Source organism: Equus caballus, chromosome 23 (genome assembly GCF_041296265.1).
Source record: "Equus caballus isolate H_3958 breed thoroughbred chromosome 23, TB-T2T, whole genome shotgun sequence".
NCBI classification, from domain to species: Eukaryota; Metazoa; Chordata; class Mammalia; order Perissodactyla; family Equidae; genus Equus; species Equus caballus.
The window spans coordinates 39,424,745-39,441,293 of NC_091706.1; the positions used below are offsets into that span (position 1 = coordinate 39,424,745).

The following is a 16,549-nucleotide window of genomic DNA, read 5'->3' on the forward strand; positions in this document are numbered from 1 at the left end:
ACAGGTGGAATTTTCACTGTAGCCACCACAACTGTCTTAGTGCCAGTCTGGGATGGGTTTTGTGTGTGTGTGTGTGTGTGTGTGTGTGTGTGTGTGTGTGTGTGTGTGAGAGAGAGAGAGAGAGAGAGACAGAGAGAGATTAGGGAAGTCCTGTGTCCAGGCCTGCCTTAGATCTCTTCTTGGGCGGGAAGGATGCCCATCTTTGGATGCTCTCCTGTCTAGAGACGGTATCTTAGAGCTGAGGGCTGTGTAGCTTTCCTAACCAGGGAAGACCAGTTAGGTGGTGTGGTGAATCCTGAAGTGGAGACTGCTGGTATTCACCGAGACACTATGGTTAATGTGTTCTTAGGCATTAAAAGACTTATTCCCCAATTCTTGGGAATTCAGGTACATAAACTCTTTTCCTAGAATCCCAAGTACAGTGCAAGATCTGGAATTCTTAGCTGTAAAGGAATGTTGCATAAACTGTTTAGAATTTTAAACTAATTTCAAATGATTGCTTTCTTCCTGCATTTTCTGGAATATTCTAGGAAATGGGCCCTTCAGTTAAAAGTGTGACGAGGTCTGTATACTTAGATTGGAGTGGGGAGGAAGGTGCCTTGAATAATGGGAAAAGGCCCTGAAGTCTATAGGTGACTGGTGCTGTTGGTCCCAGTTTTGTACTGTTTTTCTCTAATTGCTAATAATCTTAAAAGCTCTTATCACTGGCAATATTTTAACAGGTTTTGTGTATTAATAGTGACAAAGATTAGTTGACAAGTTCCCCAGAAATAGTACTTAACTCTTTTATGCAGAGTTAAAAAAAAATCTGTTTTCGTATGCTGCAGGACTATCTGCTTTTGCGAACTGCATGACTAAAATGACCTTGGTTAGTCTCTGGCTGCAGTCCAGTATAAAATAAATACATCTAATCCGGGATAAAGAGTAACTTCTTCAGCCTGTGGCTCCTTCATTTCGAGCTTTCTCTTTAATGTCTGGTTTCTCCATCAGTTCATGTCTGCATTTACTCTCTGCACACAAGGATGAGTACAATGAGTTCTGCTCTTAGGGGACTCGGTCTCATGGGGTGGACAGCTGTGAACCCAGCTAGGGAGACCACAAGGCTGAATACTTCTGGGATCTGATAGAGATATAAGCAAAGTGTGAGGGTTGGGGAAGGTTTTCTAGAGGAAGGAAAGCCACAGAGTCAGTCTGGGTTTTAGGAAGATAACTCTGGAGGCTGAATAAAGAATGAATTGGAGAGGTGTCAGCTTGCTTGAACATTATGGAGATGGAAGTGGAAAGGAAAGGACAGATATGAAGTACAGTGTGGAGGGGAGACTTCGTAACTTGACAGCTAATTGGAGATGGGATAGGAGGAAGTGGTTATAAATAACTCCATGATTTCTGTCCTGGTTGACTTGAAGGATAGTGATCAGAAAGAGTTTGATACAGGAAAGAGGGAAGTTTTGGTAGGCCAATGGGTGTTATGTTTGATTTTGGTCCTGTTCTCTGGGATATTGGTGGGATATCCATATGGGGATATCTAGTTAGCAGTTGGAGCTTCAGAGATAGGTCATGAGGATCTCACCTACTGATACTTAAATCCCTAGGAGAATGAGATTGACCAGTGTGGAGGTTGAACCCTGGTGGCTTTGTAGTTGAATTCATCATACAGGTGTTTTCCTTTGGCTTGCACAGTCTGGTGGTGTGTGTATCTGAATTGGTTGTTCCTGTTTGAAACCTCAGATTTTATGTTACAGGAGGTTGATGTGGCAGTGCTGGATGACTGTTCCTCCAGAGAGCTATCAGTTTGAGCTGAGCATCAGCTGCCCTCTTTGGATAAGACGTGAGCTCTCCAGTTATCTTGGGGTCTTAGCTGACTTCATCATTAATTTAAATTCCCTTTCTGGCCTCTGTGGGTGTTAGTTTTTGTCCGTAGTCCCGGGGACTGAGAATAGAAGAAGAGGAAATGAATGTTTAACGCGTGAGTGGGGCAAGAGGAGCTGGAGACAGTGGCTGTGGAGATAGAAGTGTTTGGAGAAGCCGAGCAGGAGTTGAGTCCTAAGAGTCGGGATGACCGAGAGAGCCAGTCTTTGCAGGAGTTGCGTTAGGATTGGACAGGGAGATTCAGCGGTGAGAAGTTTTATTGACCTTTGAGAGAGCAGTGTCATTGGAGAGTAAGGACAGTCACAGGTTCAGGAATAAGTAGAAAAGAGAACCACGGAAAGTTAGAGGTTCTTCCAGAAGGCTAGATAGGATGACTCCTGCAGAGCTGAGGTTGGGAATTTTTTTTAAATGAGGGGAAATTTGAGCTTGCTTATAGGCCAAAGAGAAGCTGTGATGCAGGAGGAAAGAATTAAATAAAAGGGGTTGGGGGATTTAATAAGGGTAACAACTCCTGCATAAGTCCAGAGGGGGATGAAGATATGGAGCAGAAGTGACAGGATGAGCTTTACAAATGGGTAGGGACTATTTTTTCCTCAGAACTTCCTCAAAAGAAAAGTTGCAGGAGGTCTCCTTTGAATCTCAGTGATTTGGCACCAGAGCCCCTGGTAGATATTTATTGGTGCTATCGACTTGCTCAAATGGTGAGTGAGGATTTCATTCTTTTTCATTACCCTCCTGGAAGGGAAAAAGAAGTACAATAAAGTCTGTTGTGTGCTGGGCACTGTTCTAGGTGTACAGAGGTACGTATATATGTATCCATTTTTATTTAATTCTTGTACCAACCCTGTGAGAACCCTGTTCTTGTCACTGTTTCAGACAAAGTAACTGAGAGCAAGTTTCTTTCCTTTTTCTGTTTGGCATGGCTCTGATTACATTTCTACCTGTTGATTGATTGACTGAACTGAAGGGTGATGCCTTTGCTCTCAGGTGCTACTTGAGTCAGACTTTTGCATTTTCTCTCTAACCACAGAATGACTGCTCAGTTTCCCTTAAGCAGAACTTGCAGACCACCCCCACTCTGCTAAAACTAGTGTGCAGAGCTGGAGGAGACTGTGGAGCATGTCCATTCCAGCCCCTGGTTTTATTCAGCAGGAAACCAGGGCCCCGGGGAGATAGGGAAGTGTCCAGGTCACATAGGTGGTAAGAGGCGGAGTGAGACTCAAGCCCACATCTGCTTTTCCAGCCCTTGTCCACCGCACCAAGTTGCCTGCCCTCCACGTCAGATGGAGATTGGTTTAGGAGACAGGATCACACCTGGAGTTACACTTGGACTTCTGACTGACCCTCAGATTTTACTTCATCCTTTATGACTCCAAATATAGGTAGGATGAGCCAGAAAGGATACTCACTTTTCTCACTTTTCTTTTCCTCAGGAGAGCTGGTGGCTGCCTGGTTCCAGGGAGTCATGCAGGCAGAGTAACTTGCATCCTTGCATCCCCCACTTCTCCAGAAGGCTTGGCCTTCTCCCCAGATGCCCTTAATACTAGCCTAGACTGAATTCTTTTTGGTTCTGGCAATCCCAAATACATATTTTAAGTTTTGGGGTGTGTTTAGCTTTAATATTTAATTGAAATTAGCTATAATCTTATGAGTTTTATTAGTAACTGCTTCTGCCCCACCCAATCTATTCTGAACATTTTCCTAGGCTTCGTAGGTCATTTCTACCTCTGGTTAATTTTCTGATATCAGAATATGTAGTTGGGGCCTATTCGCTGCTCCACAGCCTTATTGGAATATCATTCTATTGAATCTTCCCATGTTGGAGTTGGTAGCAATTTGGAGACAGGCTGAACCCCTTACCTCAGAGACAAGGAAATTCAGACATTTGGGATTTTCTTGTCTGAGGCCACACAGCTGACTAGAGGCAGAGCCTGAAGCAGGACCAGGGCCTTCCCTACACCCTCTGCTCATGCTGCTGGCCCTCTTGTTCCATTGGGAACAAGTAAGGGAGTCGTTTTCTTTCCCATGTTGCAGTTGAGGCAGCATTTGCTGAATTGTTAGAGAAACGTGATTTGAATGTCGTCCTTATACTCTATGAGGAATCTACAGATGAACAAGAAAGGACCCCAGGCCTCCTCCCAGTTCTGAATAGGGAAGAAATAACAGTAACACTTGGCACAGCCATGCCATGAACTGTGCAGGTTGGGATTTGTGCTGCTCCCACTCCCTCGTGGACTCACCACCTACCCTTCAACTGCCTGTGGGGTGGGCGTCAGCAGGGTTCTTAGGAAGCCGTTGAGCAGTTCGTTTGGTTTGCTTTGGCTCGGACTGCTACTGGTTCTGAACGTTTAAACAACCATGTTAGAAAAAGATTAATGAAAAAGGCTATTTTCTTCCATAGTGTTTATACCTAAAAGAATGAGCTTAGGTCCCAGTTTGTTTTCTGTATGAGCCCAGCAGTTTGTTAATGCTTTTTGCATGATGCATGTGATGCTCACGATGATAACTTGTAAGGTAGATGTAAGTCTCCATGTCATAAATGAGGAAGGGGGCTCAGAGGAGCCAGTGGCTTGTAAAAGCTCGGCCTTACTCGGGAGCAGAGCCAGCCCATGCCTGCAGTTGTAAGCCAGCATCCTTTCTCTTTACTAGACTGTATCATCTACCTGATTGCTAAGCCTCAACCAACTTCATAGACTCTTTCTTCTTTCCATCTTCTCTAGGCTTTTGTTTGGTGAGGAAGAGTGGCCCTGGGCTGACATCTGTTGCCAATCTTCCTCTTTTTGCTTGAGAAAGATTCTCCCTGAGCTAACGTATGTGGCAGTCTTCCTCTATTTTGTATAGAGGGATGCTGCCACGACATGGCTTGGTGAGCGGTACGTAGGTCCGTGCCCAGGATCCAAACTGTGAACCCTGGGCTGGCGAAGTGGAGCGTGTGACCTTAACCACTGCACCACTAGGCTGGCCACTGCTCAAGGTTTAATTAAACCTTTTTTTCTGAAATAATTCTGCAGGTTGATGTTCTTAAGGCAACAGCCCTTCCTCTACTGAAACAGTTTGGGATTGATGGTGAATCGTTTGAGCTAAAGGTAAGAATGTATGAATTGTTGGCTGTATATATCTGCATAAAACGTTTTCTTATCAGCTCATTGGAAGAGCTGTATGACTCTGTGTGTGTGTATTACATTTGAAGTCATCATTTTTGAGAAGACACACAGGACTCGTGAACCAAACGTTATAGACTTCAAGTGGAAGGGACACTTGAGTAATGACGATAGTAGCCAGCAGTTACATTGCACTTACTTTGTGGTAGGCACTGTCATAAGCATTCCATGTATATTAACTCCTTAATTCCTTATAACAGCTGCATCCGTGTCACTCAGCTAATAAGTAATGGAGCCAGGATTCTGGCCATATTGCCTCCCTAATCTAGATCAACCTGGATGCCCCTGAGAATTAACAGTATTTTCAAAAACTAGTAGAAGTAATGTAACATCTGTTTGTTTGCCGTTGAAAGGAATTGCATCAATCAAGTGTGATAACACTGGATGTCTTAAGCTGTTTAGAATCTCTGCTTTTTAAACTGGTGTTTTTAAACATGGGAAATGACTTCATTTTTATTTAATAGTATAGAGTTTTGATAGATGAGTTAATTGCATAGAAGGAGAAATAAGTTCCTGATGGTTAAGAAATGGGATTAGCTCACGAACTAGGTCAATCTCTCTTTTTAAGGATGAAGAAATAGGTCCTGATGGTAGAGTGACCTGCCTGGCTTTGATGGGACATGCTGGCTCTGTGTCTGCCGTTCTTTCTGAGACATGATGGGGTGTATTTGCTTAGCATGTGCCCTCTTGGAACTAACATAAGGTGCTGTTAATCTTGAAGAGATGGACAAGTTGAATGTGAAAGGGCTGTCTGCTTTCTAAGGAAGAGCCCCTTGGTGAAACCTCACTGGGTTGGGTGTCAGTCATCCACTCTTTGCTACAACCTTGCCTCTTCTTTCTCACCACATGTGCAGATTGTGCGACGGGGAATGCCTCCTGGAGGAGGAGGTGAAGTGTTTTTCTCATGCCCTGTGAGGAAAGTCCTGAAGCCCATTCAGCTCACAGATCCAGGAAAAATCAAACGTATCAGAGGAATGGCGTATCCTTTGCATTTGGTTCAGATTTCTTATTTTTTTCCTCTCCTCACTAAGATAAGAATGACTCATAATAACTTCACTTCTTCCCAAGGTTATTTATGTTTTAGAGAACAATCTTGGAAGAGTCTTAACAGTGATATTGTAATTGTTGGCTGAGATAAGATACTTTATTGTCTGCTTCACCATGACTAGATTGATTGGTTGATTCATTTTCGTCTTTTCGTTAATGCTTAAGCAAATGGCTCCCATGTATGTGATACTCTCTTGAGGTCTTTGGTTTGGGTGCCACCAATGCACTGCCGCCCTTCCCTCAGAAGAGCTCATCGTCTGGTGGAGGAAACAAATATGCAAACACATAGTTCTGATGTAAGGTGTAAAATGATATGGACATATGTGCAGTGGGCTGGGAGAGCTAAGAGTAGAGAGTGGCTAATTTTATCTGAAGAATGTAGGAGGACTGAGATAATAATAGTATCTACTATTTATTAAGTGCTTATTCTGCATGCACTTTGATAATCACTTTATATACTTATTTTTTAAAATCTAATTTATTGCGGTATGATTGACATCCAAAAAGTTGTACATATTGAATTTATACAACTTGATGAGTTTGGAGATAAGTATACACCTTTAAAACACAATCAATGCCATAAATATGTCTCTCACCTCCAGAAGTTTCCTCTTCCACTCTTTTTTTGTTGTTGTTCTTTGGGATAACGCTTAACATGAGATCTACCCTCTTAGCAAGTTTTTCTTTTTGGTGAAGAAGATTGGCCCTGAGCTAATATCTGTTGCCAGTCTTCCTGTTTTTGCTTGAGGAAGATTGTTGCTGAGCTAACATCTGTCGCACTCTTCCTCTGTTTTGCATGTGGGGCACTGCCACAGCATGGCTTGATGAGCTGTGTGTAGGTCTATGCCTGGGATCTGAACCTGCAAACCCCAGGCTGCTGAAGCAGAGCACACAAACTTAACCACTATGCCACTGGGCCGCCCCCACCCCCACTTAGCAAATTTTTGAGTACACAATACAGTATTATTGTACTATAGGCAATATAGTACTATAGGCATTATGCACAGTAGATCTCTAGGACTTATTCATCTTGTCTAACTGAAACTTTGTACTCTTTGACCAAAACATCCCTGTTTCTGCCACCCGCTAGCCCCTGGCAACTAGCATTCTACTTTCCACCTCTGTGAGTTTGACTCCTTTAGATTCCTCATGTAAGTGGGATCATGTAGTATTTGTTCTTCTGTGTCTGCCTTATTTCACTTAGTACAGTGCCCTCCTGGTTCACACCTGTTGTCACAAATGACAGGGTTCCCTTCTTTTTAAATGTTTAGTAATACTCCATTGTGTGTAAGTATCATGTTTTCTTTATCCATTCATCTGTTGATGGACATTTATGTTGCTTCTATATCTTGGCTGTTGTGAATAATGCTGCAATAAACATGAGAGTGCATGTATCTCTTAGAGATCCTGTTTTCAATTCCTTTGGATATATACCTAAAAATGGGATTGCTAGATCATGGCAGTTTTATTTTTAATTTCTTGAGGAACCTCCATACTGTTTTTCGTAGTGGCTGTACCAATCTGTATTCCTACCAACAGAGTATAAGGGATCCCTTTTCTCCACACCCTTGCCAACACTTATTTTTTGTTTGTTTTTTTTTAATAGTTATTCTAACAGGTTGAGGTGATATCTCATTGTGGTTTTTACTTATATTTCCCTGATGATTAATGATGTTGAGCACTTTTTCGTGTACCTGTGGCCATTTGTTTGTCATCTTTGGAGAAATGTCTATTTAGGTCCTTTGCCAATTTTTAAGTCAGGTTTGTCTTGCTATTGAGTTATATGAGTTCCTTATAATTTTTTATTTTAACTCTTTATCAGATATATGATTTGCAGATTTTTTTAAATCTGATACATGATTGCAAATGTCTCTAATTCTGTAGTTTGCCTTTTCAATTTGTTGATTGTTTCCTTTGCTGTGCTTTTTAGTTTGATGTAATTTCATTTGTCTATTTTTCCTTCTGTTGCCTGTGTTTTTGGTGTCATATCTAAGAAATCATTGCCCAGGCTAAGAAGCTTTTCCCTTATTTTTTTTTTTTATTGAGTTATTGATAGGTTACAATCTTGTGAAATTTCAATTGTACATTAATGTTTGTCAGTCATGTTGTAGGTGCACCACTTCACCCTTTGTGCCCACCCCCCACCCCACCTTTCCCCTGGTATCCACTAAACTGTTCTTGGTCCATAGTTTTAAATTCCTCATATGAGTGGAGTCATACACAGATTATCTTTCTCTGGCTGGCTTATTTCACTTAACATAATTCTCTCAAGGTCCATCCATGTTATTGCAAATGGAATGATTTTGTTCTGTTTTGCAGCTGAGTAGTATTCCATTGTATATATGTACCACATCTTTATCCATTCATCTGTTGATGGGTGCTTAGGTTGCTTCCACGTCTTGGCTATTGTAAACAGTGCTGCAATAAACATTGGGGTGCACAGGACTTTTGGGATTGCTGACTTCAGGCTCTTTGGATAAATACCCAGTAGTGGGATGGCTGGATCGTATGGTAGTTCTATTTTTAGTTTTTTGAGGAATCTCCATACTGTTTTCCATAGTGGCTGCACCAGTTTGCATTCCCACCAGCAGTGTATGAGGGTTCCTTTTTCTCTGCAACCTCTCCAACATTTGTTGCTATTAGTTTTAGATATTTTTGTTATTCTAACGGGTGTAAAGTGATATCTTAGTGTAGTTTTGATTTGCATTTCCCTGGTGATCAGCGATGATGAGCATCTTTTCATGTGCCTATTGGCCATCAGTATATCTTCTTTGGAGAAATGTCTGTTCATGCCTCCAGCCCATTTTTTGATTGGGTTGTTTGATGTTTTGTGATTGAGTTGCGAGAGTTCTTTATATATTAAGGATATTAAGCCTTTGTCAGATATATGACTTGCCAATATTTTTTTCCCAGTTAGTGGGTTGTTTTTTTGTTTCAATCCTGTTTTCATTTGCCTTGAAAAAGCTCTTTAATCTGATGAAGTCCCATTTGTTTATTCTTTCTGTTGTTTCCCTTCTCTGAGAAGGCATGGTGTCCAAAAAGATCCTTTTAATACTGATGTCAAAGAGTGTACTGCCTAGGTTTTCTTCCAGAAGCCTTATGGTTTCAGGTCTCACCTTTAGGACTTTAATCCATTTTGAGTTTATTTTGGTGAATGGTGAAAAAGAATGGTCAATTTTCATTCTTTTACATGTGGCTTTCCAGTTTTCCCAGCACCATTTGTTGAAAAGACTTTCTTTTCTCCATTGTATGCCCTCAGCTCCTTTGTCAAAGATAAGCTGTCCGTAGATGTGTGGTTTTATTTCTGGGCTTTCAATTCTGTTCCATTGATCTGTGCACCTGTTTTTGTACCAGTACCATGCTGTTTTGATTACTGTAGCTTTGTAGTATGTTTTGAAGTCAGGGATTGTGATGCCTCCCGTTTGTTCTTTTTTCTCAGGATTGCTTTAGCAATTCGGGGTCTTTTGTTGCCCCATATGAATTTTAGGATTCTTTGTTCTAATTCTGTAAAGAATGTCATTGGGATTCTGATTGGGATGGCGTTGAATCTGTAGATTGTTTTAGGTAGAATGGACATTTTAACTATGTTTATTCTTCCAATCCCTGTACATGGAATGTCTTTCCATCTCCTTATGTCGTCATCCAATTCTCTCAGAAAGGCCTTGTAATTTTCATTATATAGGTCCTTCTCTTCCTTAGTTAAATTTACCCCAAGGTATTTTATTCTTTTTGTTGCGATTGTGAATGGTATTGTATTCTTGAGTTCTTTTTCTGTTGGTTCATTACTGGAGTATAGAAATGCTACTGATTTATGCAAATTGATTTTATACCCTGCAACTTTGCTGTAGTTGTTGATTACTTCTAACAGTATTCCAATGGAGTCTTTGGGGTTTTCTATATATAAGATCATGTCGTCTGCAAACAGCGAGAGTTTCACTTCTTCCCTCCCTATTTGGATTCCTTTTATTCCTTTTTCTTGCCTGATGGCTCTGGCCAGGACCTCCAGTACTATGTTAAATAAGAGTGGTGATAGAGGGCATCCTTGTCTTGTTCCTGTTTTCAGGGGGATGGGGTTCAGTTTTTGCCCATTGAGTATGATGTTGGCTATGGGTTTGTCGTATATGGCCTTTATTATGTTGAGGTAGTTTCCTTCTATGCCCATTTTGTTCAGAGTTTTTATCATAAATGGCTGTTGGATCTTGTCAAATGCCTTCTCTGCATCTATTGAGATGATCATGTGGTTTTTATTCCTCAGTTTGTTGATGTGGTGTATCACGTTGATTGATTTGCGGGTGTTGAACCATCCCTGTGTCCCTGGTATGAATCCCACCTGATCCTGATGTATGATTCTTTTGATGAATTGCTGAATTCTGGTTGCCAAAATTTTGTTTAGAATCTTTGCATCTATGTTCATCAGTGATATTGGCCTGTAGTTCTCTTTTTTCGTGGTGTCCTTGTCAGGTTTTGGTATCAGCGTGATGTTGGCCTCATAGAATGTGTTAGGAAGTGTTCCATCTTCCCTAACTTTTTGGAATAGCTTGAAAAGGATAGGTATTAAATCCTCTCTGAAAGTTTGGTAGAATTCCCCAGGAAAGCCATCTGGTCCTGGGGTTTTATTCTTTGGGATGTTTTTGATTGCTGTTTCAATCTCTTTCCTTGTGATTGGTCTGTTCAAATTGTCTGCTTCTTCTTGAGTGAGCTTTGGGAGATTGTAGGAGTCCAAGAATTTATCCATTTCCTCTAGGTTATCCATTCTGTTGGCATATAGTTTTTTGTAGTATTCTCTTATAATCTGTTGTATTTCTGCAGAGTCTGTTGTTATTTCTCCTCGCTCATTTCTGATTTTGTTTATTTGAGCTTTCTCCCTTTTTTTCTTTGTAAGTCTGGCTAGTGGTTTGTCAATTTTATTTATCTTCTCAAAAAAACCAGCTCTTTGTCTCATTGATCCTTTCTACTGCCTTTTTCATTTCAATAGTATTTATTTCTGCTCTGATTTTTATTATTTCTCTCCTTCTGCTGACTTTGGGCTTCATTTGTTCTTTTTTCTCTAGTTCAGTTAGGTGTGCTTTAAGGTTGCTTATTTGGGATTTTTCTTGTTTGTTAAGATGTGCCTGTATTGCGATGAATTTTCCTCTTAATACAGCTTTTGCTGTATCCCATATGATTTGGTATGGCATGCTATCATTTTCATTTGTTTCCAGGTATTTTTTTATTTCTTCTTTAATTTCTTCAATGATCCATTGCTTGTTCAGTAGTGTGTTGTTTAGTCTCCACATCTTTGTGCCTTTCTCAGCTTTTTTCTTGTAATTAATTTCTAGCCTTATAGCACTATGATCTGAGAAGATGCTTGTTATTATTTCAATTTTTTTAAATTTGTAGAGGCTTGCCTTGTTTCCCAACATATGGTCTATCCTAGAGAATGTTCCATGTGCACTTGAGAAGAATGTGTATTCAGCTCCTTCAGGATGGAGTGTTCTATATGTGTCTATTAAGTCCAATTGTTTTAGTTTTTCATTCAGCTCCACTATTTCCTTGTTGATTTTCTGTCTGGATGATCTGTCCATTGATATGAGTGGGGTGTTGAGGTCCCCTACTATTATTGTGTTGTTTTTAACATCTTCCTTTAGGTCTGTTAATAGTTGCTTTATGAATCTTGGTGCTCCTGTGTTGGGTGCATAGATATTTATAAGCGTTAGTTCTTCTTGATGAAGTGTCCCTTTGATCATTATATATTGTCCCTCTGTGTCTCTCTTTACCTGCCTTATTTTGAAATCCACTTGGTCTGATTGGAGAATTGCAACACCTGCCTTTTTTTCCTTGCTATTTGCTTGAAGTATTGTCCTCCACCCCTTCACCCTGAGTCTATGTTTGTCCTTGCGGCTGAGGTGTGTTTCTTGGAGGCAACAAACTGTTGGATCTTGTTCTTTAATCCATTTTGCCACTCTGTGTCTTTTTATTGGAGAGTTCAATCCGTTCACATTGAGAGTGATTATTGATGCATGTGGACTTAATGCTGTCAATCTGTCGCTCATTATCTTGTTTTCCTGTGTTTCTTTTCCTGTGTGCTTTAGACTACCCATTTAATACTGCAATTTCTTATGCTGGGTTTCTTAGATTTTTCCTTATCTATGATTTGTGACTCTGTTCTGTACTTTATTTTAGTGTCTACCTTGAAGTTTGTATTTAGAATCTTGTGTATAATATAGTCTGTTCTCTGGTGGTCTCTTACTTACTCGACCACTACTGATTTAGACCCTTTGCTCTTCCCCTCCTAAATAATTATTTTCATTTTTTATTCCAACTCGTCTTATTAATTTGTAGTTAGAGTGCTAAGATCGTCCTTGTTTTGGTAGTTCCTTATTTTTACCCTAATGCTATAGTTGAATATTTGCTATCCTGTTCTGGTTCTATCCATTGGTCTCCCTAGTCTGTGGATTGTGTCCCCTTTCTCCCTTTTTTCTTTTTTCAAGTATGAGAGCCTTCTTGAGGATTTCTTGTAATGGAGGGCTTTAAGTTACAAATTCCCTTAACGTTTGTTTGTCTGGAAAAGATTTAATTTCTCCCTCATATCTGAAGGAAATTCTTGCTGGATAGAGTATTCTTGGCTGAAGGTCTTTATCCTTTAAAGCTTTGAATATATCACTCCATTCTCTCCTAGCTTGTAGGGTTTCTGTAGAGAAATCCGCTGACAGTCTGATAGGGGCTCCTTTATAGGTTATTCTCTTTTTTTTTCTTACTTCCCTGAGTATTCTGTCCTTATCATTCCTATGTGCCAACTTTACTATTATGTGCCTTGCGGTGGGTCTTTTTACATTGACAAATCTAAGAGATCTAAAACCCTCCTCTACACACATTTCTCCGTTGATCCCTAGATTTGGGAAGTTCTCTTCAATAATTTCGTTAATCACACTTTCTGCTCCATTTTCCTTTTCCATATTCTCGGGAATTCCTATGATCCTTATGTTCTTACTCCTCATTGAATCCATTATCTCTTGGAGATTTTCCTCATTTTTTTAAATTCTTAGTTCTCTTTCTTCCTCTGTCTGGCACCATTCAGCCTGTCTGTCCTCGATTTGCTCCTCTAGGTTGTCTACACGGCCATTCAGGGAATCCGTATTCTGTTTTATCTGGTCCATTGTGTTTTTCATCTCAAGTAATTCTGTTTGATTCTTCTTTATGATTTCAATCTCTTTTGTGAAGTAACTCCAGAACTCGGCTTGTTTCTCTATCTTTCTCTCTACCTCATTGAGTTTTTTGATTATAGCTGCTCTGAATTCATCATCACTTAGTTTACCTAATTCCAAGTCCTCAGGACTTAATTCTGTGTTTTTATTGTTTTCCTTCTGGTCTGGGGCTTTTATAAATTGCTGGATGGTAGAGGAGCGGTTTTTTCTCATGGTGGTAGAATTCAGTTGCAGTTACAGCCTGTCGCCACTAGATGGGGTCGAGAGCCGCGTGTTAGCTCTCCGCCTTGGGGCAAGATGGCTGCGCCCACTGGCTTTGCTGGGGGGAGGGGCTGTTACACGCGCTGGTCTGGGTTCAGATCAGTTCTGTTCTCTGGTCTCCCAAGGCCCTTGATTTATGGGGTCCCCGCGGACGGAAGCTTTCCCCCCGTCAGCGGGTCTCCACTGAACCAGCGGCAGGAGTCCTGGATGATCCCCCGGTCGCGTGGCCCCTCTCCTGCTCCTTCCCGACCCGCACCGCAGGGATGGCAGACTCTAGTGGAGGGAGCGATGTTCTCTCCTACCGTTCCAGCGCCTCCGAAGGTGTAAAGCTAGGTTTATGATCTCCGCCTTCTTGGTATTGTAGGTCTCTAACGAGCTGGCATTATGTTTATTCTCTGAAATTCAGTTCTTCCAATCTTTTGTTGTATTTTGGAGGGGAGAGAATCCCGGGTCAGCTCACCCCGCCATTTTGCTCCACCCCCCCCCCCTTATGTTTTCTTCTAGGAGTTTTGTGGTTTCAAATTTTTGTCTTTAATCCATTTTGAGTTGATTTTTTAGTGTGGTTTTTTTTTTTTTTTTGAGGAAGATTAGCCCTGAGCTAACATCTGCCACCAATCCTCTTCTCTCTTTTTTTTTTTTTGCGGAGGAAGACTGGCCCTGAGCTAACATCCTTGCCCATCTTCCTCTACTTTATATGGGGGACGCCTGCCACAGCATGGCTTGATAAGCAGTGCATAAGTCCACACCCAGGATTGGAACTGGCGAACTCTGGGCCGCCAAAGCAGAACGTGTGAACTCAACCACTGCACCACTGGGCCAGCCCCCAAGTTGATTTTTGTATATAGTGTAAGATAAAAATATAATTTCATTCTTTTGTGTGTAGCTATCCAGTTTTCCTAGTTGTATCCAATTTTACCATTTATTGAAGAGACTATCCTTTCTCCTTTGTGTATTCTTGGCACACTTGTCAAAGATCAGTTGACCAGATATACATAGAGTCTGTTCCATTGGTCTGTATGTATTGTCTTTTGAAGAAGACTAGCCCTGAGCTAACATCTGCTGCCAATCATCCTCTTTTTGTGGAGGAAGACTGGCCCTGAGCTACATCCATGCCCATCTTTCTCTACTTTATGTGTGGGACGCCCGCCACAGCATGGCTTGACTCAAGTGGTGCATAGGTCCGCAATACATGAACTTTTTTTTTGCTTTTATTGATATCTAGTTTCATTCCATTGTGGTTGGAAAAGATACTTGAGGTGATTTCAGTCTTAAACTTGTTAAGATTTATTTTGTGACCTAGCATGTGATCCTGGAGAATGTTCTGTATGCATTTGAGAAGAATATGTATTCTGCTGCTATTGGGTAGAATTCTGTATATGTCAGTTAGGTCCATTTGGTCTGTAGTGTTGTTCAAGTCTGCTGTTTACTTATGATTTTTTCTGGGTGTTCTGTTTATTATTTAAAGTGGGGTGTTGAAGTGTCCTACTATTATTGTGTTGCCATCTCTTTCTCCCTTCAGATCTATCAGTGTTTTCTCTACAGATTTAGGTGCTCTGATATTGAGTGCATATATGTTTATAATTGTTATATCTTCCTGTTGAATTGAGTCTTTTACCACTATATAATGATGTCTTTGTCTCTTTAAAGTCTTTTTTGTCTCTTTAAAGTGATTTTAAAGCCATTTTTGATTTAAAGTTTGTTTTGTCTGATATAACTATAGTCACTCCTGCTCTCTTTTGGTTACCATTTACACGGAATATCTTTCTCCATCCTTTCATTTTCAGCCTATATATGTCCTCAAATCTAAAGTGAGTCTCTTGCAGACAGCAAATAGTTGAATATTATTGTTTTATCCATGCATCCACTCTATGTCTTTTGGAGGAGTTTAACCCATTTATATTTTATAGGCTTTATTTTTAAGCCTCAAAGTGACTGAGTTACGTTACACCCTATTTTGCAGATGGAGAAACTGAGGCTTCAGAAACTTGAGGAATTTGCTCCAAGTTACACTGCTTATAAAATAACATAGCTGGGATTTGAACCCCATGTGTCCTACTCTGCGGCCCATACTTTTTTATAATTATTATTTTATTGAGGTCATAATAGTTTATTATATTGTGACATTTCAGTTGTACATTATTATTTGTCAGTCAGCATATATATGTATCTCTTTACCCCCTATACCCACCCGCCAAACCCCTTCCCCTCTGGTAACCACTAACCTTCTCTTTGCCCATGTGTTTGTTTATCTTCCACACAGGAATGAAATCATTGGTGTTTGTCTTTCTGTGTCTGGCTTATTTCACTTAGCATCATACCCTCAAGCTCCATCCATGTTGTTGCAAATGGAACAATTTTGTCTTTTTTTAATGGCTGAGCAGAATTCAATTGTATATATATATGCCACATCTTGTTTATCCAATCATCAGTCAGTGGGCACCTGGGTTGCTTCCACTTCTTGGCTATAGTGAATAATGCTGCAATGAACATGGGAGTACATAAGTCTTGTTGAATTGTTGTTTCAAGTTCTTTGGGTAAATACCCAGTAGCAGGATAGCTGGGTCATATGGTATTTCTATTTTAATTTTTTTGAGAAATCTCCATACTGTTTTCCATAGTGGCTGCATCAATTTGCATTCCCACTAGCAGTGTAGGTGGGTTCCCTTTTCTCCTTATCCTCTCCAACAGTTGTTATTTTTGTCTTGGAGGTTACAGCTATTTTAACGGTGTAAGGTGATATCTTAGTGTAGTTTTGATTTTCATTTCCCTAATGGTTAGTGTTGAATATCTTTTCATGTGTCTATTGGCCATGTGTATATCTTCCTTGGAAAAATGTCTGTTCATATCCTCTGCATACTTTTTGATTGTTTTTTCCCCAAAGATTAGTGCCTGAGCTAACATCTATTGTCAATCTTCTTTCGTCTTTTCTTCTTCTTCTTCTCCTCAAAGCCCCCCAGTACATAGTTATAGGTCCCTCTGGTTCTGCTATGTGGGATGCCGCCTCAGCATGGCTTGATTAGTGGTGCC

General features: G+C 40.5%; 1 protein-coding gene across 3 annotated transcripts in view; it reads left to right on the plus strand.

The window, feature by feature from the left end:
- The window catches only part of RCL1 (RNA terminal phosphate cyclase like 1), a 69,683-nt gene that overhangs the window by 20,459 nt on the left and 32,675 nt on the right, over nt 1-16,549 (plus strand). For all 3 annotated transcript variants that reach the window (XR_002803225.2, XR_002803226.2, XM_023627308.2), the window contains exons 4-5: nt 4,881-4,955; nt 5,885-6,009. Coding sequence is in view for 1 of the 3 variants with exons in the window: in XM_023627308.2 (XP_023483076.1) it covers nt 4,881-4,955; nt 5,885-6,009 (200 nt within the window). In the remaining 2 variants the exon portion in view is untranslated. The remainder of the gene's footprint in view (nt 1-4,880; nt 4,956-5,884; nt 6,010-16,549) is intronic.